This window comes from Pelecanus crispus, chromosome 2, assembly GCF_030463565.1.
Source record: "Pelecanus crispus isolate bPelCri1 chromosome 2, bPelCri1.pri, whole genome shotgun sequence".
Lineage (NCBI taxonomy): Eukaryota > Metazoa > Chordata > Aves > Pelecaniformes > Pelecanidae > Pelecanus > Pelecanus crispus.
In genome coordinates this window covers 27,021,982-27,048,448 of record NC_134644.1, presented here as the reverse complement: position 1 = coordinate 27,048,448, position 26,467 = coordinate 27,021,982, and the positions used below count along the sequence as shown (strand labels likewise).

The following is a 26,467-nucleotide window of genomic DNA, read 5'->3' as shown; positions in this document are numbered from 1 at the left end:
GCCCTCCATTGCTGGCAAACTGAGAGCTCATAAAAATGTGAGGCACTCCAATAATTTTAAATCACTCTGTCCTTACTAGAGTGATTTAAAATCATTGGAGCACTTTACAGTTTTTCAGTTGTTCCAGTTTGGAAAGCAGTCAGGCAACATTGTAGCATAGTGCATGAAAGCAACCTGCCTGAAATAATAATTTTAGGCTTTCAAAACAATGACACTGAATTAGAAATGTCACTACAAAAAGATGTCTATCAAGGACTCTCTAAATAGACATCTCAACCTACTTTTATGGCCCAAACTCTCAAGGCAGTACAGTCCAGTAGGGCCCTAAGGGACACATCCTTTTTGAAGTCAGAAGGAAGCTATTGTTTTCAATAGATGGAGGGCCAGAAATCATCTTTATTCCGAAAGTCAAAGGGAATTAAGAAACTGAAGAGATTCTGAATTGTGGGCAGGAATGGAGACTGAGCTTTTAGTAGAACAGAATTTATGATCAAGTCATTGCAAAATTGCAATATTACAAACACTGGAAGTGAAATGTTGCTGTCAGCTCATTTCATTTCTGTTAATTCTGCAGAGCTGGACATTGATGTGATGCAAAAAAAAGCTTATGGATCCTACTGCTCTGTATTCCCTTGAGATGCCCTCGGATTATTAGTGACACTGGGTTTTTGCTATTGGAACGTCAATGTGGTAGCAATTGCTATGTGAAATGCTTTGATGATACTGAAAGAAAGAAAAAGAGCACGTGGTAGGAATAATGCTCAAGCAGGTGTAAAAGTGGGGCTAGACTGCCAGGCAGCATGCAGAGACAGTGCTGTACTGTTCCGCAGCAAGCCAGTGGCAGTTCCTCGGAGTGGGGAGTATTTTCAAGATGCTTTCGTTTGTCTCGTGGTGGGGGTATATAGTCACAGCTTGCTCTGCAAGTAAATCCTGCCTCACTGATCAGCAGAAGCGTCACTCGTTTTCAGAATCTTTCTCTTCATCAAAGATGAGATGCCACAGCTAAAGCAATTGAGAGAAAGCAAGCTGTTGCAGCTCATGGTGCACGTAAAGTAGTGGCAGAACAATAGACTGAAATGCTTGGATTTACCCAAGTTCTAAATTTTGCTTACAAGCCATATATTACTTTTGACAAGTAATTTGAGGGTCGGGCTGCAGCAGATGTGAGATAAAGAGGAGACGTTCAAAGAGCCATTCTTGATTTTTATGGAGGCAGATAGGAATCACTTTCTTAATAGTAGTTTCTGCACTGGAAGGAAATCAGGCCCCTATGCCTCTGCATACCCACAAAGCTATACTTCACCCCAAAACAAGCACACAGAGATGGAGAAGAGGAGACAAAATGACATAAATTGTGACAAGGTAGATATTTGGAAGCCTGGCCAACATATTTTTTCCTGTTGAACTCCAGATTCTAAGGGTTGAAGTCAGCTGACCTGGGACAAGAAGCATTGTGGCAGGACACCTTTCCCATCTCAGCCAACCCAAGTTATTGCAGCTCACATTCTCTATACTAGGGTATTCACAAAGTGTCCATATTTATTCACAGCAAATGTACAGCTGTAATGTAAAATAATTCAAAAGCTGGCCACAGACAACTCATAGCTAATAGAAGATAATATAGTAATCAAATAAGTTGTTTTTTTATAAAACTTTTCTCTATTCCACCCCAAGAGAAATTTAATACTCTTGCGCTAGCTGTATGCACTGCTTTTGTGCCAGTCAATAGGCAGGTTATTGTATCCCACAGTAAAAATTAATTTGAAGCGTGTTACTTTAGCGGCACACTGATTTAATCAAGATATGTTGTGTTTGTTTCTTTTCCTCTGTAACAGATGTATTTAGCTTATGCCAGAGAACAAAGTCCCATACAAATGGATAGGGAAGGAATTTTTCTGTATTGCATGTTTTCATACGTAGGACTTAAAATTAGCTTTAAGAATTTTAAAATTATTTATATATATAGGCACATAAGCACACATACATATATACATATGATTATTGTAAAAGTCCTCTAACATATTTGCAGAAAAAATGTTGCTATTTGAGCAAGTGGGAGAAAGGGAAAGGGAAACTCAGTGATCATCACTCTACTACTGTCTGTGAAGTTCATGATCTCAAAACAGCTGTGGGCCAGAAGAGGCCAGAACTGGCAGCTCAGATGCTTAGAGAAGAGTCAGAAGTGCAAGGATATAGAAGGGTAGCACCAGTTCTTCTTCTGTGCCTAGGGAATGGTTTGGTGTATATTGTCTTTATATGCATACGTGTGAAGGCATACTATACAAACACAAACACATATAGATATATATATATATATGCACCTGTATCTGCTGATTCCCAGAGCCCATCCCATAGGCTTATGTTTCAGCTCATCATCAGATACAGCAGAGCTGGAATGAGTGCTGTTACAGTCATAGGGAAAGAATAAAATGGGACCCAGCCGAGGCTGTGCCTCTCCCTCCTACTCAGTGTGTCAGATCAGAGACACATGGAGAGCCCCCATCCCACGCGCCCCTGCAGATTCCAGAACAGACATGGTTCCTCCCTGCTTCCCATCCTCTGGCCATCAGGGACACAACTGCAGAGAAGCACCAGCCAGTGGCATCAGCCAGCTACACTCAGCTGCTGAAGCAACCAAAGCCAAAACCTCTGACACTCAGAGAGCTTCCAGTGATTTCAACTCAATGTTCTCTACCTGTGCTAATCTCATTTTTTGCAGCCCTTTCTTCCTTCCATCCTTCCCTTCCACCTTCATTTTTTCCCCTCACTTTCACTCTGTATTTACACTGTATAGCACTCCTCTGTTCTTTCCCTCCCTCCAGAACTTTTCTCTCCATCACTTTTCTTTCCATTTTGCTTATCCTCTCCTAACTGACTCTACTCCTATAAAAAAAGTAATATCATGGAACTGTCACACTGTTTCTCCACCTGGGGTCTGTCTTGTCCATTTTATTTGTGAGCTTTTAATGGAAGAGGCTGTGTGAAAACCCTTGACTGTATAGCGCCCACCATAATAGGTCCTCCTGTTTGGCTGGCCTTTACATAATACCTTGTTAGACATGAGTCATGATAATCAGATCCTACAACAGCATTATTTGTCTAAAATAGTGCTTCTCCTCTGCTCTGCTGTTTCCCCACCACAGCCACCTCACACATTGACACAACTGCTTCCTTTATATATCAATGATCTGTAATCAGCATATGGTTCATGTTGCAGGTTTCTCAGGTTTCAAAGTGAAATAAAATGAGCTTTCTTCCATTTTGAGAATATCCTTCTTTTTTTAAGAAGTCCAAACAAAGACACATATTATTAGTAAGTTTGCAAGCAGTGGCCAGAAGACAGAAAATTTAGAATGGGAACATGAGTGAAATAACAGAAATACTGTTTGTTGTTTGCTCTCGGTGCGACAGCAAGGGAAAATACTTAGAAATTAAAATGATTAATTTACTTGTAGTTTTAATAAAGCAGACATGGTTTTGTAATATTTGCCAATGTCGGTACTCCAGAGCACAACTATGGGTCAAATCCTTCTGTGGTGTAACTGTTGGCTTCTTAGGGTTCCTCCAGGGGTGAGTGTGGTGCAATGCTATTAGCATCAGTTAGCAAGCAGCCTTTCATTTGTTTTCATGCAAAGCCTGAAGAGTTTGCAATTAAGAAAGAGCAAATTACAAAGGCTCAAGCTCCTAGATCAAATCTGTCCTTAATTTTTGGGTTGGAAGCCTTATCCAAAGACTCATAAACATCAGTATTTTAGATTCTTCTTACTTCTCTGTTATTGTTACAGCTATACAGTACTACTTCTTATGTCAGTATACATAAACATTTAAACTCATGCTGGAATATATACCTGAACCTTCTGGTTCAACTTCAGACCTTAAAGGAGAAACCCCAAAGGGAGCAGAGGCTCTGCTCCAGCAAAGCACTTAAGCATCTGCTTAATTTTATGTAAACAGATTGCTCCAGCTTTAGAAGTGAGGTTGAAAGACTGCGAATTAGAGGAGCTAACAGAGGAGAATCAGTTGTTATCCTGTACTACTGGCCTGATGAATTCCAAGGCTAGAGCAAAGAAGAATTGAAACCGTTGTTTCCGTAGTCTCAGATTAGTCATAAACATGCATTTTGCTTGTGTTTAAGTGCTTTGTCAGAGCGAGGTAGTCGTCTTCCCTCAAAACTTATGTGTAAGCAATGTCTGTGCCTTTGGAACCAGACTCCTGACTATTCACAAAAGTGTGTCATAGTTGGTCATCATAGTAAACTGACTCAGTAATGGAAAAGGGCTCTGGAGGATCACAGGTTTGATGGACTGGTTTGTTTATATCTTTTTTCATTAATATCATAACTGTTCTGGCCACAGAATTTATCCCATTTGCCTTCGAAAATTGTGACCCTTGAGAATACCCATTTAAAAGAAGCAGCTGGTTTTCACCAGTGTGAACAACTCATTAGAAGCCAGCACATTATATCTTTACTGATGTTGGCCAGTGTCTTATATCATAAAGGGCCCATTGACATCAGTGGCTTAATTGCAAAGAAGGTTACTGCTCAACAGTTTTCACTGTTGCTAAATATGTGACTTTACAAACAGTGCCATAAATATTCTAAGTATTTCTAAAATGTCCCGCTTCTTTGGTCTATGCAATAGGAAGCATTGCACTGTAACTTTAAAATGCCAAAAATAATCAAGAAGATATGTTAGCCATCTCTTAAGAGTATTTCATTTCCAAGCCAATAAATTCAGCTGCTGAATTTTTGTCCTTTGTTTTAGGATGTGACAGTTCTGTTGCATAACTACAATTAAGGAATCTCAGAAGGCTCTGAAATGTTACAATATTCTGTGGATGCAAACACAGAGTCGTTTTTCGTTTGGTTTTACAGCAGGGAAGGGGCACTGGAATGGCAGCGTGTTGCCTTTTTTTAACATCTAGTTTATGATTCATTCTAAAATATTCTTTCATTTGGAATTAACTTCAGATATTCCTGTTCTGACAAGCAGAGTAAATATTTTAGCAAGGACTTTTTAGAGAGAAATTTTGACAGTAACATACTCCTCCCTTAGTGTTACAAAGGAAATACTTGCTATCCAAACCCAGAGTCGGCATTTTAATGGAAATGGTTCCAAAAGAATACGTAGGATGTTACAAATGTAAAATGCATTTAATGAAAGAGTATACAAATGTCTTGCATGTATTTTAAATAAAAATGTCTAATTTGAGACTTGAGAAAGTCAACAGTGATCTCTGAGCCATATGCTTGTTATTACAATAGTATGTTGTGTATAACTGTCATTCACTGAGAAACAACACAGACCAAAAAGGAAAAGACATATAAAAACATGAAGTTAAAGGAGGAGACACCATCTTACAAAGCATTTCTTATTATGTTTTTGCCTTGATTAGAATAGATCTGTTTCTTGCTTTTTGTTTGCTCACATAATTCCTGCTGATGTCTATAGGGCTTATTGAAGACATAGGAAAAGGAGAATAGAGGCCAAGCTGCGTGGGCTATAGCGAACCAAAACTGCAAAGGGATGCATACTTGACAGAGAGTTTAAAATAAAAATAAACCACAGTTTCTTTGCTTGGTTTCTGGAGCAGAAAGTCGCAAAACAAGCAGAAAACTTTTGGTTCTTGATGAAATGGTTAGTTTAGCTTCCTTACCTCAACTGCTCTGAGTGTTTCAGACTTCAACCTTCATTTCAATGAAAAGAATTTAGACATGCTTCCACTTAGGTTTATGTCTGTGAAACCGGGGCCTTGGAAAATATTTCAGAAGTAGCTTTAGCCTTATGTTTGCATTTTGTTCTTTTGCAAACGTGGTGGAGGTAACCTTGATTTGCTAGTTAGTGGAGTCACACTTTATTGTGACAGAAAACTAAGGACAGTCCTTCAGTGAAAATAACAAAGACCTACCCCATGGTGATTGATGAGAACGTTGTACAAGTGAAATGAGCTGGAAAGTCATCATCTTGTCTTTTCCTTTGCCACAGGAAAAGCGTAACAGAGAGATTTCTTCTGGTCCCGATAAGGAATCTAACGAAGCATAAGGAGAGGTTACACAGCATGGAAATGTGTTACACCCAGCTGCTCACTAGCTTGCAAAGCTGCAGTAAATAATACAGTTGCTATTTAATAAACAAAAGAAAACAGAAGTCCTTTGATAGTGATCCCTAGCCTCTCTCATTTGCCCTTCTGAAGATACAGTTTGCTTCTCCTTAATTGACTGTCATTTTGGAATTACGTAGAGTTTGATATTGTATTGTATGATTTGTAATGGGGTTTTTTGTTGATAGGGAAAACAAAAGACTTATCTTTCTAAGGCCTGATTCAGCAAAGCACAGACGTATGTGCTCCAGGTTGTCTGGATCGTAGCTACTTTTATTCTCATAGGTTTTCCATGAGTGGTTACAGTGAAGATACACAAGAAGACATGTAGTTTTCTTTTCCAGATTGGCTTACATAATCAATAGCATACTTTCTTGCTCGTCACAGTTAACCTTTGGAGAAGTAATAATGCATTTGTCACAAGCTACATTTGTCACATGCATCATTTGTGACATTTTACTTTCAAAAGATACTTCTTCATGGAAGCATTTTGTTCCATTGATTGTCTGTTTTTACAAGTTAACTTCTAACATATCTTTGGCTTTGTATTAAAAATCTCTTATGAGTTTGTTTTGTTTAGCATTCAGGGAGGTGGGGGAAGGGAGAGAATAATGTGCCTGTGAAACACTGGAGGCAATCTTTTCCCCTCCCAAGAAGACTATTGACTCTCATGTTGCACCTTTCCCCCATCCCCAAGCCTCACCTTCACCCCCAAAGCAGAGCTGATTCTTGTCTATTGTGCTAACATTAAGAAATAAGTAGGCTTATCGCTCATTGTGTCACTACGAGTTGAAGATGCCTCCTTTTTTAAGAACCAGTCAAGTGTTCAAAAGAAAACAGGACGAGGTTTACACTAATTTACGCTCATGTAAATCAGCGTCATTTTGCTCAGAACTAGAGGGGCTATGGCCCATAGCACTTCAAAGAGACTGGACAGATGTGTAGGACCATGTCCCACTGCTGCAGCCACAGCAAACATCTCAGGCTCATCACTACCTGTTACAGATTGTTATATCTGAAATCCAGACATGAGCTGCTAATAGCTGGCATCTTCTGCTCATCTACCTTGCTCAGTAATCACCTGGCCTGGGGGAGGCAGCAACCCAAAAAGATGGAGTAGGACCACAGGGCCTGAGAGTGAGTGCGGTGGGAGAGGGAATGGCTGAGTGGGATGGGGTGCAGTGAAGGAATGAAGAGAAGGGTCAGAACTGGGGATGGGGCAGGGAAGGGCAACAGCACATGAAGGGAGGAAAGAAAGAAGTAAAGGAAAAGGTAGGAAATCAGAAAAGAAAGGAGAAAGTGATAGACCATGTAAGGGGAAAGGAATGGGCAGCCATTCTCCTAGTCTGGTGCTATGGGCAAACTTCTCATGCTTTCGGTGAAAACAAAAGACTTTGTTTCTCCTTAATTGACTGTCATTTTGGAATTACATAGAGTTTGATATTGTATCGTATGATTTGTAATGGGTTTTTTTGTTGATAGGGAAAACAAAAGACTTATCTTTCTAAGGCCTGATTCTTTTGTGAAAACAAAGGACTTGCAGGCTTTGGGAAGAGTGGCTGGAAAGCTGCCTGGTGGAAAAGGACCTGGGGGTGTTGGTCGACAGCCGGCTGAACATGAGCCAGCAGTGTGCCCAGGCAGCCAAGAAGGCCAACAGCATCCTGGCTTGAGTCAGGAATAGTGAGACCAGCAGGAGCAGGGAGGTGATTGTTCCCCTGTACTCGGCGCTGGTGAAGCCACACCTGGAATACTGTGTCCAGTTTTGGGCCCCTCAATACAAGAAAGACATTGAGGTGCTGGAGCGTGTTCAGAGAAGGGCAACGAAGCTGGTGAAGGGTCTGGAGCACAGGCCTTATGAGGAGCGGCTGAGGGAACTGGGGTTGTTTAGCCTGGAGAAGAGGAGGCTGAGGGGAGACCTTATCGCTCTCTACAACTACCTGAAAGGAGGTTGTAGTGAGGTGGGTGTTGGTCTCTTCTCCCATGTAGTTAGCGATAGGACGAGAGGAAATGGGCTTAAGCTGCGCCAGGGGAGGTTTAGGTTGGAAATTAGGAAAAATTTCTTTACGGAAAGGGTGGTCAAGAATTGGAACAGGCTGCCCAGAGAGGTGGTGGAGTCACCATCCCTGGAAGTGTTCAAAAAACGGGTAGATGTGGCACTTTGGGACATGGTTTAGTCTAGTCTACCCTTGATTGGCTTAGAGAAGACTTGGTAGTGTGGGTTAATGGTTGGACTGGATGATCTTAAAGGTCTTTTCCAACCTAAATGATTCTATGATTCTATAAGAGCTCAAGGCACTGTAAAACAGGCTGGCAGGCTGGCAGGCTGGCGTATATCACGAAATGGAGCAGGCCTGTGTTACAATAAACAAAAATTGCTGGACTCAGTTTATAGTTTTGACAGAGCCATAGGAATTAGGTGCCCAAGTCCTATTGATTTTAAATGATGTTTGGGTTTCTAATGTGTAGGATCCTATTTAAGGCTTTTTTCTCTGTTTTAAAAAAATGTAACTTATTTTCTTGTTGCTATGCAGGTGTTTCATAAAGAACCCATACATTTTTAGTGGATAGTATTTAAAAAAAAAAAAAAAAACTGAGAGAGAAATTAAAGGAACAGTCTTCTTGAGCCTTTTGTGTCTAGCCAAGGATTTGACAGTTTTCAAAAAAGTCTTGGCTGAAATGTTCAAAGCTGCCTTGGGTGTAGAAGATCTGGTCATCCAAATCCTCTGGGATACTTCTAAAGTCTCATCCTTTGTTATTATGTATCAGTGTATAAACAAATCTCAGCCTTCTTGATGGCACACTGCAGACAAATCCAATGAGAATTTCTGCAGAAATGTCAGTAATGTTGCCAAGGTGTTGATAGACCATTAGGAAGAGTAGTCTGTCATAAATCTCTATGTATTTACATAATTTGAATGCTCCTCTGGACCAGAATCCATGTGGTCTAAGCTGTTTGCACATGATTTTGAGCATGTTAAGATGTTAGTCTTTGTGCTGAGGTTAGCCCTTCTTGTGCTCAGGTGTAGGGCAGTCATCTTCCAGGGCCTTCCACATTATTTTTAATGTTAGCTTAAGTTAGCTGTCCCCAGAAGATAAATTTACAGATTTACTCTTCTAGGAGACTTTACCTCCTAAGTCCGAAGCTCTTTGTAAAGCATTTTTCTTGATGTATGTGCACGGCATTGTTTCAGCTTTCTAATCACTGACCAGCTGGCTTGTTAGTGAATAGAGCTGTGGGCCCCTTGCCACGTTTCATGTGAGGTCTTGGCTGGGTGGCCAAGCAGGCAGCCTGCAGCCAGTGTCAAAGCAATTCAAGAGGTATTGGCACAGCAGTGTCCCCATTAATTTCTGCTTGTCACATGCTGTCATGCAAGTTACACCAGAGAGGAAATGACCGTTAAAAAAAAAAAAAGTACGCTTGTGGCACTTGGTCCCTTGCAGACGTTACCCCCGAGGTTAAACAAGTGGATACAATTAGCTGCTATCCACAGACAGCTGCAGGGAAGGAGAAGCTGAGATCTGGGCGCCCCACAGCAACGTGTCTTTCCTGTTAGCGAGGAGTGTTGGCTGTCAACATATGCCATATTTTTAACCCTTCATGGAGTTTGAATAAATTAGAAAGAGCTATTATGACCAACAGTGTCACGAAGGTTCTGGTAAATAGCTATAGTGCTGATTGAGCAGCATTCTCCTCTAGGGAAGGGGTTTTGTTTGTTGGTACCATTCCTCGTAAGGACCGGTGTGAGCGGTGCTGGAGGAGAATCAGCTCATCAGTGGTTGACAATTTACTGTAGTTTGTAGATCCTGGAAGGGAGTGAGACAGTGATTCTGTGAACCCCTCTCAGAAGCATACTGAAGTAAAGGAGTCACATCCAGCTTTGTGGATTTTCTGGGTGGACTAATTTCACTGATTAGTGAAATCACATCAGGAGAGCTTTCACAAGGAGTGCAACAAGTGATGATACGCTTAGGATGTCCCAAAATATAGCTTAGGAATGCAGAAGCAAAGTCTATGAAGGGGAAATGGCAGTGATGTCCCATAATGAGAGAAGGAGAGAGATACTATTAGAAGCAATCAAAAATCTTTTTTAAAAACTGAAAGCACTAAGCTCTACTGAGAGGTGATAGAGGTAGGGGAGTATACTCAATGCTCCAGAATAGATTGACTTAGTCAAGTGAAAGTCTGGGGTTTACCCCAGAAGGAAGAAGCTCACAGCATCAGTCAAAGGAAAGACAACTTCCCTTGTTGAGAAACATTACCATTAAAGAAGCTGGAATTATATGAAAAGTGTACTCCAGAATTCAAACTGCCTCTCTGCCCCAGCTATCCAGCTTGACCTGGTGTGACGCTTAGATACAAAATTTTGACTGGTGTCAGTCCCCAGACATGTGCCAGAAGAGGCTTCAGAGCCAATGCATACAAATCACAGATGCTATTTCAAGTCATTTCTATGGGGCTTACCAACTGGGTGAGCCACTAAAGAGTTTGGGGGATTTCTCGGTTCATTTTAGTCCTCATCTCTTTTTCAGATGGTATGAGGAATAAAAGAACAGGGTGGGTAAAAACTGTCAAACCAGGATGTGCTCTGAAAGACTACTGTTTCCAATAAGGCTTTATGAAAAGCTTGTAATAAAGGAAAGGAAGTTTCCCAGAAAGTATTTGGGGATGCACAAAACTGTGATGATATCATCCAGAGATACAGGAAAAAAAATCTGTTTGTTTGCTTATCTAGGCTGGGATCTATAAATTCTGTTAAGAGCTGTGCCTTCTATTGTTTTTTCCACAAAGAGTGGAAAGGTTTGAGTGGTGAAAAAGATTGTTAATCACAGAGTTACATTTACCTGCTGTAAAAATTTCTCAGCCAGGACAGGTCTTTGTAACAGTGCCACATTTGCCAATTTCTGTCAAATTGTTAAAACAAAATTCCCCTTTGTTTTCATTTCATTTGCATGTATTTTCTCTTAAAAATACCAGTAGCCAGATAGAAAATGTTATGTGTTTCATTTGCATGTCTGGTAATTCCACTTTGATAGGAATTTTTGGTACACTGAATCACTGAAAATAACTAAGTAGGACAATAATTACATAGGTTTCCTTTCAGTCATGCAAATTCTTCTCATCAAATATGAAAAATAGCAGCTGATAAAGTAAAACTTGAAAGATTTATATTGCAAACTGACCAGACAGGTGTTGAACTATAAAATGAGAAATTGATGTGGAAAGACTTACAGACACTTAAATTAATATTGATCTGCCCAAAATGAAATTCATCCACATACGTGCCTATACATGTGTATGTACATATGTATCCCACAGATGTTAAGTACACATTTCATATACTGAATTTGGTCTTTGGTTCACAACTACTGCAATCAGTATGAAAATCTGTCAGTATTAAGATACCAGTAAAACAGACATCTGCTAAGATTGAAACTTTTAAAGACCTCTAAAATATTAATCCAGGTCTCTTCCAAGGAGGGCAGACAGAAGGTTACTCAGAACAGTTCTTTGAACACAATCTGGTGCATCTACTTGTCTTAATCTAGTCTTAATTATGTTGCCTTTGCCGCTGGTGAGCACTGGTGTTTGGGGAATTTTGGAGCACTCCAAAATATCCTTGGTCAGGATCTCCTGCGGCAGTACGACTCAGTGGTTCCCTTCGAACTCAGAGGGGACAGTTGGTGAGTTTAAGCAAAGGGACATGTTAAACCTGCTGTGGTGGCTATGAATTTAATTCAGTCTACAAACAGGAGCATGACAATAAAAGGAAAATAGTGCCTTGGTGTACTGAAAGCTATTATATAAATACGTAAAATTAACTCAAACTTATGGCAAGGCAATAACGTTGTTAAGCCTCAAACTTTTTCAAAGACTACCATAAACCTTTATAATTCAGTTAAAATTTTGCTTTTTTCCTGAATCTTGTGCACAGTTGCAGTACTTTTGCTTGAGATGGACATATAATGGTCATGATATGCGGGCAGGTCTGTGCATAATAGTGACATTTGCAAGTTTTACTAGATTGACTATTAACTGACTGATTATTGTATTCCACAGTAATTTATTTAGGACTGTCTAATCTTGGTAACCTTACTACTTCTAATAGCGACCAAAATAGTCTTCAAAGCAGTGTTTTAGAGACTCCAGTCCTTCAAGTATTGTATCTTTTAAATTGTTGTACAAACAGTTCTAGCCTTTAAAAAAAAAAAAAAGAAAAAAAACCCCAACATAACCCAACTAATATCGGTGTTTATACTTTTGCAGTGGACTAGTATGGATCACATTGCCTTCAATGGAATTATTCAAAACACTGAAATGCATGTATACATACCTGCATACTTTTCTGAGTGTGCATGTCTGTAGGGTTCTTCATGCTAACAACTGGATAATCCAGAATCATTTGTCTGAGCTGTGCCTTCTTCCTTATAAAAGTAGTTTAAAATGGATTAGAAACTGATTATCAGAATATATTTTAAAATATCTGTTAATCTACTCTGAGTGTATTAAAGTATCTTTGATATGATTAACATAATTTTACAATGCAAAAAATAATTATAGAAATATTTTACTTCATATTTAAAAATATATATAACTGTTAATTAATTTTCAACAAATTGTTTACCTTTAGGGTAGCAGCATGCAAAACACCAACAATTATTAGACCGATTCCTTGCATGAGCTTGGCAGGTATTAGTTCCCTTCTGCTAATAATACGCTAAATGAATTTGCTGTATTTTTCTCTCTGCACAGCATTTTATTCTATGAACAGAAAATGAACATTTTAATCTTGTACACTAAGGTTGATTAATATGACTAAGTGAACAGGTCATTTGGATTTATTGTTCTTTTTCAAAACAGTGAACATATTTAAATTGAACATGCTGTGAAGTTCATGTTCTCTTGGTACTCTCTAGTTAATTGACAGGAATATCACAGCAGTCTTCTCTTCTGAGGGACAGCCCTTACCCTGTGAATACTTTCAGGGAAAGCAATAGGAGTACTCTGAGATAAACTGTTACCCGATACAAGGAAAAGTAAGAGCTCTATATCCTGGGTGTATATTGGGTTGGTTCATGGATGACTCCTGAGAGGCTATAGTGTGGCTAGGTGAAGGCAAAGAGCAGAGCTTCTTCCTCCCCTTTCTGAATGCCCTGCAGGGAGACCGATCAGAATAGCTTCCTCCTGAGAGAAGGAAGAGGGCACAAGGACAGGGATCTGTCTCCCTCTTACTGTGTCCCAGCCACTGCACCCAACCGGCTGCATGGAGAAGAGCATCCTGCAGCTCCACAGGCTGTGGCAAATTGCTTCTCTGCCCCAACATCACAGTCGCGGCATTCTGGATAGGCTGGTGTGATGGGTTCCCAGCCCAGTGTGAGGACAAGATCTAAAAAAGAAAATCACTGCATTTAACAGGGAGTCACTTCATTATTACTAATGTCTTTGGGATTCAGTGTAACAACATTAATCACGTCTCTTGCAATTCATGTATCTGTACTGTGTAATTCCTCAGGAATGCCATTGTTTTTTTGGCATTAATTAATGTTGACTGTTTGTTACAAAGTATAACCATAGAAGTGCTGTAATTATTCTGCTTCAAAAATAGGCCCCAGAGAATGTGAAAACTCTTTACACATTAATTCCAGCATGTTTAAAACACACCCTTCAAAATGAAAGCAATTTGATGGTTGAGGGTTCTGTATGATCCTGTAGGATATGAAGGAAGCCTCATCCTGCTCCTCCTCTGCCCAGAGAAGGTCCTGCTGTTCAGTGAGAGGCAGTGAGCCTTTTTGTCAAACTAGCTTGACTAGCATTACGCATTGCTGTCTAAAACTCATCCCCTCTGTTTACATTTGTGGTTGTCTCTCATGCAAACACTCCTACAGGAAATATTCAGGACGAGTATCCCAACACCTGCCATCCAAAATAGGGACATTCCATTCTGCTCAGCAAAAAAAGAAAAATGGGTTACAAATAGATAGAAACTCTGGGTGAAGGATGCAGGTTTTTCTGCAGGTGTGTGAGATACTCCACAGAGGAGTAGGAGAAATGTTAGGAGATTCCACAGGATTGTTGTGTTTTACAAAATGTTAGCATGGATATTGAGCAGGAAGACGAAAATAGGCAGGTAAAAAAAAAAAAAAGGCATAAAAAGCATGTGCGTTAGTACAAATTTAGGGTCTGTTGTAGTTGACAAGGATCTGTACTGTGTTGCTTTTATTTGGTGATACGACCAAGTATATTTGTGGGCTTCCACAGATTTACTTTCTCTGGTATTAGGAACTCCTATCACCATGACCAAGGGCAATCTGGTTAAAGGTTTTTTGTTCTTCACATACTAGTCAATGGAGGAAAAATATGAGCTTCACGTAATGAGCAGTCATTCGTATGTGTGTTACCTCTGGGCGCACGTGTTCTCTGATGACATGTTATTCTTGGTGTTTTCCTTCACATTGCATCGCGCTGTGTCCCCCTTTACAAAGACAAAACCTAGCATCTGTACCTTTACCGCAGTGGTGGTTTAGCCTAGCCCAACAGCCAAACTCCCACCCAGCCGCTCGCTCACTTCCCCCGCCTCAGCAGGATGGCTGCAGAAAAGAAAGAAGAGCAAGGAACAAGAAAGCCCATGGGCTGACATAAGACAGGCAGAGTGTTTACCAATTACCATCCTGGGCAAAATAGACTCACCGTGGGGAAAATGCACTTAGTTTAATGCCAATTAAGGTAGATATTTAATTGCTAATTCAGGAAGTGGGGGGGAAAAAAGCAAATACTCAAAGAACACCTTCCCCTGCCTCTTTCCAGGCTCCACATCACTCCTGACTCTCCCCACCCCAAGCAGCACAGGGGCATGGGGTGTGAGGGTTTGCGGCCAGTCCATAGCAGCTCCTCTCTGCCACTCCTTCCTCCTCACATGTTCTGCCTCCTCCAGCATAGGTCCTCTCCAAAGGCTGCAGTTCCCTCAGGAATATCCACCTGCTCCAGTGCGGGTCCTCCATGGGCTGCAGTGTGGATATCTGCTCCACCATGGAGCACTTCCTGTTCCTCCTCCTCTTCCTCCTCTCACCTTGGTGTTCCCTGTGCTGTTTCTCACTCCCTTTGTTCCCTCCTCCTCTTTCCCTCCAGCCTTTTCTGCCCTTTCTCAAGTATGTTTTCATGGCGGCATCACCATCTTGGCTGACGGGCCCAGCTGCGCCCTGCGGTGGGTCTGCTGGAGCCGGCTGTGTCTGTCATGGGGCAGCCCCTGGTCTGCCCTGACAGAGGCCCCTGCAGCCCCGGCTGCCAGCACCTGGGCACCAACACCCAAAACAACTCCGTACTTTCTGTTTTCTTTGAGTAGACACTTGAATTATTTGGTCGACAGCCGTGCCATCCTCTTTTGGATTAGGCAGGCAGAGTACTCCAGAGGATTTGACTGGTCTTGAACAACAAGTTACTGCAGGCAATTGACAGATATTTTAGCTGGAAGTCAAGATGCTGGGTGACTCTTAAAGGACAGGGTCGTATTTTGAAAACCAATGGCTTGGAAGGGATTTATGGATCAGAAGCTGGAGGAGGGTTAAGAGGGGTCAGCGAAGCGTAGGGTCAAGAGGGGACAGGACAAGGAGGAGACAAAAGTCTGTAGGAAATCAAGGCTTTCTGCTCCTCCTGCCCTGGAGTCAGGAAATGTGAGCCGTGAAGCCCGGCTTTGGCAGAGGCAGCAAGAGCAGCTGCTCAGCCTAACCCAAGCCTCTCCCCATCCTCGCTGATGTTAGAGGCAGAATATGCAGGACATATTCTGTGTATTATTGAGACTCATGCCATAATATGGTATTGCTTGAAAAGTTCATTGTAATTCGGTCCTGACATTCAGTGCTGATAAATTCAGTAAATACCAGACGGAGCAATGCCATCACCAATACCATATATGGTGGAACATGCGAAAGATGCAGCATTTCCGTAACAAATTTTGCTCCTAACTGTTTCCATTATGAGGCTTTTGCAAAATTAAAGCTACGTATTTGCCCTTAAGGAAAGTGTATTTGTTCGTTGCATCCCAAAATAGCTCAGTTTTCAACTGAGTTACAGATAAATATTTTTGATTTGTGCATAGGCCGCATTGAAAATGTAGCCTGAAAAGGGAGAACGTTGTAAAGCCATGATTATCTGAAAGTAATCATAGTGGAATAATGTATATATCTTCAACTTGGGCAACAACCATCATAGGTTTTGTGATGTTAGAAACATGGCAGAAACCTCTAATCTGAAACAACAGGCGCTATTCTGTGTCTATGTTTGTAAACATACAATATCCAAAGAACATCTGATAGACGTCAGTAGAGGTTTGATCATGACTCATTAGAGCTTGTTCCTCAGAACAAGCATGAATCTTCTTGTTTGTAGAATGGAATTGATCATTTTTCAATTAACTTTTGAAATATGATTTTAACTGTAATTCCAAAATATGGTATGCCTAGCTACCACAGAAAATTTCTCAGGGAAAAGCAGACATAGGACAAACTAATCCTTGAGGCACATGAAGACTCTCTTGCAGTTATTTCTAGATCTTAGTAATTGAAATAGTACTGGGTAATCATCACTAATAAAAATGGATGCATTTCCGTCAGTTGAGTGGAATTATCCTGATTTAATTAGCTAGTGATCTGGCTTGTGCATGTTTACAACCTTTATCCAATTTGCTAGCAAAGGTTAGTATCTTCTGATATTAGTTACTGTATCAAAGAAAACACACAGCCCAGACTGAGTCTGGTGTTTCTTGCAAGTGGCTGACTAAGAGTATGAAGTCATTTTCCAAACATGAGGCCTAATGGTTTTTGATTAGGCTTATGTACATCACAAAATTAATCATTCATTATGGATAAAAAAGTAATTTAAAAGCTCTCTTTTGTTTGCTTTGATATTGGAAATCTATTTGTGCAAACAAATACCAAATTCTGAGCTGCACAATTTGTTATTCTGTATTTAAAGTGCATAATAATAAGCCTATGTCATGTGATTGGGGTTTCTGCTCTTTTTCTAACTGGCTGAGAATTTAAAAACAGGACAATAATGAATCAAAAATAGCAAATGGTCTTTTTATATTGAAGTGCCCTTCTTTACACCCACGAATCTTTGGGCTGTTCTTCCAAGATAATTTTGAACTGAAATCTGTTCATACATGTGATAGTAAGTAATAAGGGATAGCAAAAGAGCATAATCAACAGTCCAAAATGAATACTAGAAAAATAGCCTGTATGGACTAACTCTGAATTTCCTGGAAGAGGAAATATAGCACTTTTTTCCCCAGTTTTCCTTCCACTTTCTAATACCTTTTAACTTTACACTTTCCTGGTACGCTTTTCTGCGGCACATCTCATTTTTTGTGTGTGAAGAGAACTTCAGGAAATTATATTAATCTTTTGAGTCCTATGGGGGGAGGAAAAGATATACCAGCTTCCATTTTCAAATATTTTCTTTTTTTACCTGTGGCTGGAAGAAGACTCTGAATTTAGAAAGTGAAGACATTGCTTGCAACTTGCAACTCACAACTCGCAGAACAGAATTGCATTTTCTGAGTTTGGGGAAGAAGGTCAAAACAAAACCAGCATCAGTTGTAGGAAAAAGATATTCTTGGTATGTTTGGTAACTGCAGGAATGAGTTTACGTACTTGACAAATTAGTAGAATACAGAAATGTCACCAAAAAGGGACTCGCCAGGGTCTACTGACTAATCTTTAAGTTCTTTAAATTACTTTGTTATTCTATCTGATATTATGTCTACCTGGAATAAAAAAAATTAGACCCAAATTCAGTGAAACCATTAAGTACATACTTAACCACACGCTTAAATGTTCTTGGCATGTTCTTTACATCTGCAAGACTGATCCAAAGACTGCTGGGATTTGACTTAAGTTATAATAGCACAGAGTGAGCAGATATAACATGTATTAATTCTACTGATGACTGAAACCTGCAGAGCTGTAGTCCTAGCGCTTCCACATATTTCTGAACTGCAAAGGGAAATGATATAAATACAAGAGGATTCAATACACTTTGTGTATTTGTTTTAAAGGCATAAACCCTATTATACCTGTTATCAAAATTATCAGATCTCAGTTTTTCCTGGGGAAGCAAAGGGAATAAAAGGCACCAGCTAACAGGGAATGGGGTTCTCAGTTTGCCACTATCCTCCAGAGGTGATAATAATTAAATACTGTTACAGCATCCATAGTTCCATGGTAATACCTCCATCATCAGGGTCTTCAAATAAAAACTGATTACTTTATGAGCAGCGCACTGTTACTACTGTTTGGCAGACAGAGTTATAGGCTATATATAGAAATGGCCATGTTTTATCAGAGGTCAGATTAGAGCCTCCAGCCTTAATATCTATACATTTTATAATACTTTCTGTGGAGATGATCAGGGAACATTAGATGAAAATAATAATTTTGTATTAAATTATACAGCAATGTCTATAATGTGTATCTTAAAAATGCATCCAGCTAAAGCAGTGTTATCAGTTGAATGTTTTGAGCTATATTTAAACCCATTTTCAGATATCATTCCTTTTGTGTGCCTTGAATATTTACTTGAAACATGCCCAAGTCCATAGAGAAGAACAAAAGCAACCGACTTCAATTTATCCTTCTTCCCTTTTCTCATGTTTCATGCCATCCACCTCTCCAAGATCATTTTGGTTGCTAATAACAGGACTGGCGGACACTCTGCTGCATGGCTTATGGAAAGAGCTGGAGTTTCATAAACTCAAGCCAAGTGCATAGAGAAAATACACTTTTTCTTTACCCCTTTTGTTTCTTACTTGTTCCAGCATCTTCTTATAACTGCCTGTTTTACAAATATAATTTTCAAGTTGACAGTATCCTTCTAATTTGGAATTTAGGGGATTTCTAGTATTTAGTTTTGAGTCTGTTGTTTCATTCCTTTCACATTACTAAGATTAATGTGAAAACATGTACAGATGAAATAGTTTCTTCAGCTGGGGAAATGTCATAGAAGATTGCATCACTATAACAAAACAGAAAGCAAAATGAGAACTGTTACTTATGATTATTACACTGATTTAGTGCTAAACTTTGATCTAAAGGTAGTTTCTATCTTATTCAGTGAACAAGTACAACAGGTTTTGCCAAGCAAACTTTTTCCCTCTATAACATTAAATCCTGGCAAATTTGTCATTTAAACAGCTTTTCTGATTGAAACAGATCCTTGTGCCTGTTGAAGTGAGTGATAAAATTTCACTTCAGTGGGGCAGGACAAAGCATAAACTTGTGAGATGCAAAGTGGTGTGTGGTTTAAAGTTAAGAGCGAAAAGCTGCTATGTATTTTTCTTACTTGGACAGCGTTCTTTTGAAGTTGTCCTGGGATTTACAGACATGCTTTTGCTATTTCTTTTAAGTATGTTGACCAGTCTTTATACTTCTATCAATCAACCTCAAATAATTCAGCTAGAAACAATAAATTAACTTGATAAGGACATGTGTTCAAGTCAGCTGGTTCTAGCAACATCCTGTCCATTTTACGTTAATAGTTGTTTTTATCTCCTGTGCACATATAAGTCAATATTTATTAAATTAGTTTTGCAGATTATGGCAGGGAGTTTACCTGTTTGCCACCTTGTCGTGATAATTGCGTATTGATTTCTTCTTTATAACTAGGATATGATGCTTCAGCTGTTTCGGGGACTGGATTTTCTGCATTCACATCGTGTAGTGCATCGGGACCTGAAACCCCAAAATATCCTTGTAACCAGCAGCGGGCAGATAAAGTTAGCTGACTTTGGCCTTGCACGAATCTACAGTTTTCAGATGGCTCTTACCTCAGTGGTAAGTTTCTGGAGGCTCTTATTTTTCTTTTAATGCAGCAGTGTGCTTTGCTCTCTATGTTCCCAGCTTTTTATCCCATATTATAATGCTGCTTCTAAAACCATCTCTGCAATTGAAGTTACTTGTGTCTCCGAAAACAATTGCTTTCCAGCCAGGACTGAAGTTGTTGTGGTTACTTTGTACAAGTAATCAGTTACTGATTACTGTTTCTAAATTAAATCATGCCTGATTACTGAAGGACAGGTTTATACTAGTTTTCTGAAACTCCATCAGTCTAGCTTCTGTTGTGATACTGACTTCTTTCGCACAGTAAGCAAGACAGGTAGGGTGAAAATTTCTGCCTGTTTTAAGATAAAACTCGTGCTGATCCCCAGGTATCTTGCCTGAAAAAATACGCAGAGAGTTGTGAAAATGTCACACTTCCATGCTTCTGATTTTCCATGTCTGTGAATATGGGTTCGATGCTTGCTCCCATATGTTACTGAATGATTCCAAATAGGGCTGCGCTGGAGGCAGCTCAAGTGGACCTGGCAGCCAAAATCACAGCTATTTCCCAAGCCAGCTGTTAAGGAGCACCTCCAGTATCTTGAGGCCCCCTGCCACTGTTGCCCCTCTCCCAGCAGCTCTCCTGGTTGTCCTTGGCTCAGACATGAGCTCACTCCCAGAAGGTCTGGCCCTCTCCTGCATTAATGCTGGTAGAGAAGCCCTGCCAGCTCCTTGCTTTTTGACCCTGTTTCCACGCTTGCTGGCCCTGCCCCCAGAATCAGCTGCTGTTAGCTTGGCACAGCATCTCTGAAGTGTATTGAAGAGTAACCGTGCTGCATGCATGTTGGGTGTCATTTGGTTTTGTTGCCTGCTCATGAATTTTTGTGTTTCCATTTTGTATTCTGAGTATCACAACTGCCATGGCAGTATCACTTACTCTAAAGACAGGAAAGGGAGAACTGCCGAGAAAAGAAACTGAAAGGAGTCCACTTTGCGTTTTACATTGTATTGTAGAAATTAGCCTGGCTCACATTGATAAAAAGCAATCCGTTGTTATTAGTTACTGTAAGAGTCTTCCCATCATTGTGTGATGTAACTATGACATCCTGGGTTCCGGCTTCATTGTGAATGAAGGCAGGAAGCAACAGAAAGTGTTAGGCATCATCGTGCTAAACATAGGAAAGTATCCTCGTCACATAAAGCATATGTAAACTTGTGTTTTGGGGCTGGTTTTTTTCATTGCCTGTAGGATATAGCCTAATCCAAAGCTGAAAGAATCTCTGTGCTAAGCTCAGTGAGGATTGATCATGTTGTAACTCAAAACAGAGCTTTGAAGAAAAGGAAAGAAAGGTTGTTCCTGAATTGCTGTAATTCTTCATTTCCCAGTTATCAGTGAGTAACAGCTTCAATGAGTATTACTAAATTCTTTAAGCTAAAATTGCAGAGGGTTGTAAGGATTCCAGCAGGGTGTTTTTTAAAAGTTCTGCATAAAATGAGGAAAAAATATCTACAGAACTGAGCAGGAGTTTGTCCATGATCATGTAGCCTGCATAGGAAGGAAGATCAAAAGACTCAGAAACCGAGTGCACCTACTGAGGCAAAAACATACCAAGACCTGCTTGTAAGAGAACATTGCCGGAATTGCTATGCGAAGGATGCTAGAAATCGTGTTTCAAAACCCATTAGCTAGTACTCTTAGTGCTGCTGTGAACAGGAGTTGTTCAGACTAAGGGATTGTCCGCGTGCAAGTTTGTACTGTGTTCACACAAGCATTCAACTGCAGCTATGCTAAAGAGTATTAAACTAACTGAATTATTCGGTGACCAATGGCAAATGCAGTATATGGGCATAGGAGCGAATAATGGCTTTCACACCTAGAACTTAGTGTATCATTATTTTCTTATGAAAAAAACCCAGCTATGACCATGACTTTTTTAAGTTAAAAATTTATTGGTTTTAAAACACTTAGCGTTTAACACCTTCAAAATCAACTTTTGTCTGAGTGTGTAGAAACCTATAGGGGAGTGTTGCTTACAATGTGATAATGTGGTATGGTTTTAAATGTCAGTCTTTATTGCTCCTACAGACTGAGTGCTGGTTAGAAACTTTTACTAAATGTGTATTAGCTGACACAGGCCATCAGTTTTCCTTTCCTGAATGTAACTTCTACCTTTGGCTAGATGCTTTCTTGTGCAAATTCTTTTTTTTTCCTCCATTAAAACTAAGTACAGGAAGCAAAACTTTAAAAAAAAAAACCTTCTGTTTTTTAAACATAAAGATATTCTTGACTTTACTCTTCCCAAAATAGTCTGAATTGCAGTCTTTGCCAGGCAGTGAGTAAACTTTCATTGACTTCAGCAGGACCAGCTTTGTTTTGAAGTGTTTGCAGAAAAAATTGTTGCATTATAAAAGACAGCATATATCTACACATATATCAGTTAATAGAAGTCCTACCTTGCAAGGATTTGCTCTGGAGTTATATTGAAAAGTGATAGTGCAGACAGCCCAGTGATAAAAGGCACATTGCCTGTGCTATCACTGTGATCAAGACAAGGGCTCTGCAGCATTTCCTTCAGAAGAGAAGCTTACTGCAAGATAAACGACAAGAACCATCTTTTGAAATATCAGATCATTCCCAAGATGCATCCTCATTCATTGCTCACAAAGAAACTCTTCAGATGGCACAAAAAGAGCTTGCCATGAAAGTAAGCCAGTAAAAATTGATCCAACCCAAGTACTCTGGGTGCTGCAAATGGTAACTTCAAAGCAGTCTCCCTCTGATAGCCAGTTATTTCCACAATGCTAAAGAATCCTTCTGGCAGATCAGTCATCCGGGCATATTGCTGTCATTTAAAGAAACCTCTTGATATTTCTGTCAGTGAATGAATAAAAGACTCAAACTAATGTTACACAGGCTTGGGGGGGCAGGGTGGAGATCACTACTCCCAGCTGTGGTCAGACTGAGAACTGATACAGGTCTGAAATAACAGCACTAGAAAGAACGAGGTCACGCGGGGGTGTCTCAGATGGTGGGTAACAGGGCACGCTTTTGGTTTCGTACAAAGTTAGACTCTTTTTCAAGTGTTGGTCTTGGCCCTTGGGAAAATTTTGAATAGGCTTTGTGATAACAGAGAAGCTCCACAGGACAGAGGAAGTGGATTGATGTGACTGCGTAATTTTAGAGTTTGATAGCAAAAGCTAATGAACTGTCACTTTTTTTCCCTGGTGCAGAAAAATGGGCACTCAGTTCTAACTTTCTCTGAGCAAAGGAGCAAGTGGCTGTCTCGAAAATCTGAAGTTACATTATGAAAAAGAAATAAGCCATTTATCTATTTCTGTTGACTTCTAATTGCCTCAAAGGGAATTAAGCTGAATCATGGCACATGAGAATGCTAAGTGAGATAAGCGCACGCAGTTGTGATCGCAGCATCTAGGTGGAGCCGAGGCTGTCCAGCTTTGCAAACCTGACCTGCGTCAGGATCTGAGTGAAACTGGCAAAATGTTAGTGTTTGTAACACACTCATAATACTTTCTTTCAAAACATGTGTGCTTTACCTTAGATGGCAGCACTACTGATGGGTTTTTTTCCCATGAAATGCAAACAAAATTGTTTTATGTCTTCCTTTTTAAAAAAAACCGACTTGTTTTCAGATTTACCAAACATCAGAAGGGAAAACACATCACTGTTTCTGCTGATGCTCTAAGCTGTTGAATACTAGACTTGGCTAAATTGACGATTAAAAAGAGAAGACACAAAAATCCTGCAGTTACTGTCAGTGAATAATTTTAGATTACGCTAGCATTTTATTTGAGTGTTTCTTCAGGATAAAAACTTTCCATCCATTTCTGGCAGTCACTTCAGCAAAAATGGTTTACATGTCACATCATGCAGGAACTTGGATTTCATCTTGTTGGTATAGTAGCAAGGGAGCATAAAATAATTTCCACTAACTGGGCTTACTTTGTAAAAATAAATATATAAATTAGTTACAGCAACAAAAACAACAACGAAAGAAGATAGAAAAACCATCTTCCAAAGAGGAACGAGTGCTTTCCTGTTTTCTGCCCAATGTTGCATTGTAATTTTCTAATAAATGCCACCTGTTAGTAAATAATGTGAATGTAAACTCTCATCTGAGCTAATATGATAGTTGAGAGCACAGTCGAAGAACTTTCTTTTGCTTTGCCTTGTTTCGGGTTTTTTTTCCCTTTTTTATGGCCACCTCTTCATGATACTATGCTTCCCAAAATCCTTATATTTATTTGTATGTAATACACCCTGCAGAGTCCATTCCTATGTTGGGTATGTTCCAGCAGACCTGGAGACTGTTGCAGCACAGCTTTAACCTGAGATGCACTGGGAATCCCTAAATGGACCTGATTCAGCAATCTATTTAAAGCTCGCAGTTAACATCAAACATAGGAGCAGACCTATGGAAATTAATCAAGCACATGCCTCTGGTGAATCAAAGTCAAAATCTGGGCTGTGTTAAAGAGTGCCCTAACAGAATCAGTACAGTGACACTAGATTTTATCTCACGCATAATTGGATAAGAGCATAAATCTTCCTCCCTTTGGCAGGTGGAAGTGACATTGGTTTGGTATGTGCTGAGCCTTCACTGTTGTGAGGAAGCACATCACCTTAGATCTGAGCGCTGATCTCCAGTTCTTTCTTCATGGTGCATTTCTCCAGTCCACCCAAATGTCCCTGAAAAGGAAAATGAGTCACAGACAGACATCCAGAGGATCAAAATATGTGTTGTTGAACTTGTCAGTGCTGCTGCTGAAAGGTTGTGGCTATTTAGGAATGCAGTATGATTAAATTGGTTGGCTTATTTAAGGAAAATCTGTCTTCCCTACTAACACAGAGTTCTGCATAAAAAGTCCATGTATCTGGGTTTGTGAAGAAACGAGCGAATTTCTCTGATATTTTAACATCTGGATAGCTGAAGGAATCTTTATTGCATCCTCCCAAACACCCTATAGGAAAGTTATTGCCATCGCATAAAATGAGTCATTTATCTCCAGAGCCGTCTTAAGAACAAAAATCATTATTGGCACATTGACGGTAAAGTCTGCAGCTGACTAAAAACATTTCAATATACATTTACGTTGACTTCACTTAGATCAGATGTTCACTAAGAGGGCTCAGATTTATGTGAAAATAACAATGAAAAAGCAGATTGCTCAATGTCACAGTATTATCAAAGGGCAATACAGAAATACACGATACAGTGGACAAAGTTAGGAATTAGAAGTTTCTTTTGTTCATCTGCATTATGATCATATAAGATCATTTTCAAAACTGACTATTTATTTTTGTTGCCCATCGTAAGAAACTTTGAAGTTTTTAAGACTTGTCTGGAAGAGCAGTACTAGCTGCTCTCGTAGAGAGACACAGGATTTATGGCAAGGTTGTTATTTTTAGAAACACATCCTAGAGATAATATTCTAAGGGTGCTGTTTCACAGTCGGCATAAGTAGATGTAACATTTCTACTGCTGCTGAAAGGATGGTCCTGCTTTTGACCACACGCTCCCATCACTTCCCTTGCATTGGCATTAGTGGTCGCACCCTTGCAGTCCAGCTGAAAATGAGCCCCATAAAAAGTAGCTATTCGTTTTCAGGTGGATTAGCGGATGCAAATCACTGCACTGCCACATAAGTGAAAGCACTGACACATAGGGGAGGGTGAGCAGAAAGATGGGGTCATCCGCTCCGTAGACACCATGGTCTTAGATTTGTTGGAGTCAGTTATGAAGCCACATCTGAAGTCTTCAGCTGAGGACTCGAATAACTAAACTAACTCAAAGGCATTTTTCAAAACCTCCCAACTCATGCTGACTTACGCTGTTTTGAAGATGTTAGATGAACCAGTTACGGGTTCATTTAAGGCTCTTCCTGTATCCAACTTTAACAAAACTTCTAAGGGTATCTGTATCCATGTTTGGAGTATTTTTTACCCCCTCAGTGCCAAGGCCTGGGTTCAGGGCTCTGTGCTGTTCCTCCGCAGCTGATGCCACAACTCACCCTCGAGACCTGTCAGGAATGCGGGGAATGCAACCCTCTGCTCTGATTCAGGCCCAGGTTTATCATGAACCATAAAAAGCCTATCTTTTAATCCTTCAAAGAAAGTAAATTATTTCACAGTAAACAAGCAAATTGGCTCCACATGAGAATATTTTCTGTGCCAGAAAACTCCTTTTCAGAGCTGCAAACATTAGAACATGTATCAGGTGATGACAGAGTTTGTCCACACTGAGCTAGGCATGCTTTGCAGCCCTGCAGCTGCACCAGTGCAACCTTGCAGAATAAATTTACCTTGTGCTGGTGGAAAAAAAGGGAAAAAAAGGTACAACTTGGAGCACAGCTTATATCAGAACAAAGGAAGTTTCTGCTGGGCTGGACCAAAGGTTGACTGTGCGCACTGTCAAAGGCCAATGCCCAACAGAGAATGCTTAGGAAGGTGAGTAAGAACCAGCTTTCAGCAATCAGAAATTTAGCAATTTCCAGTGCTGGAGATTGTGTCTGGATCATTATCTATAGTAATTACTGA

The 26,467-nt window shown here is 40.0% G+C and overlaps 1 protein-coding gene across 2 annotated transcripts in view; it reads left to right on the top strand.

Moving 5' to 3' along the window:
- Positions 1-26,467, top strand: part of CDK6 (cyclin dependent kinase 6) — a 136,275-nt gene that overhangs the window by 35,052 nt on the left and 74,756 nt on the right. For both annotated transcript variants that reach the window (XM_075706068.1, XM_075706070.1), the window contains exon 3: positions 19,759-19,926. In XM_075706068.1, coding sequence (XP_075562183.1) covers positions 19,759-19,926 — 168 coding nt within the window. The remainder of the gene's footprint in view (positions 1-19,758; positions 19,927-26,467) is intronic.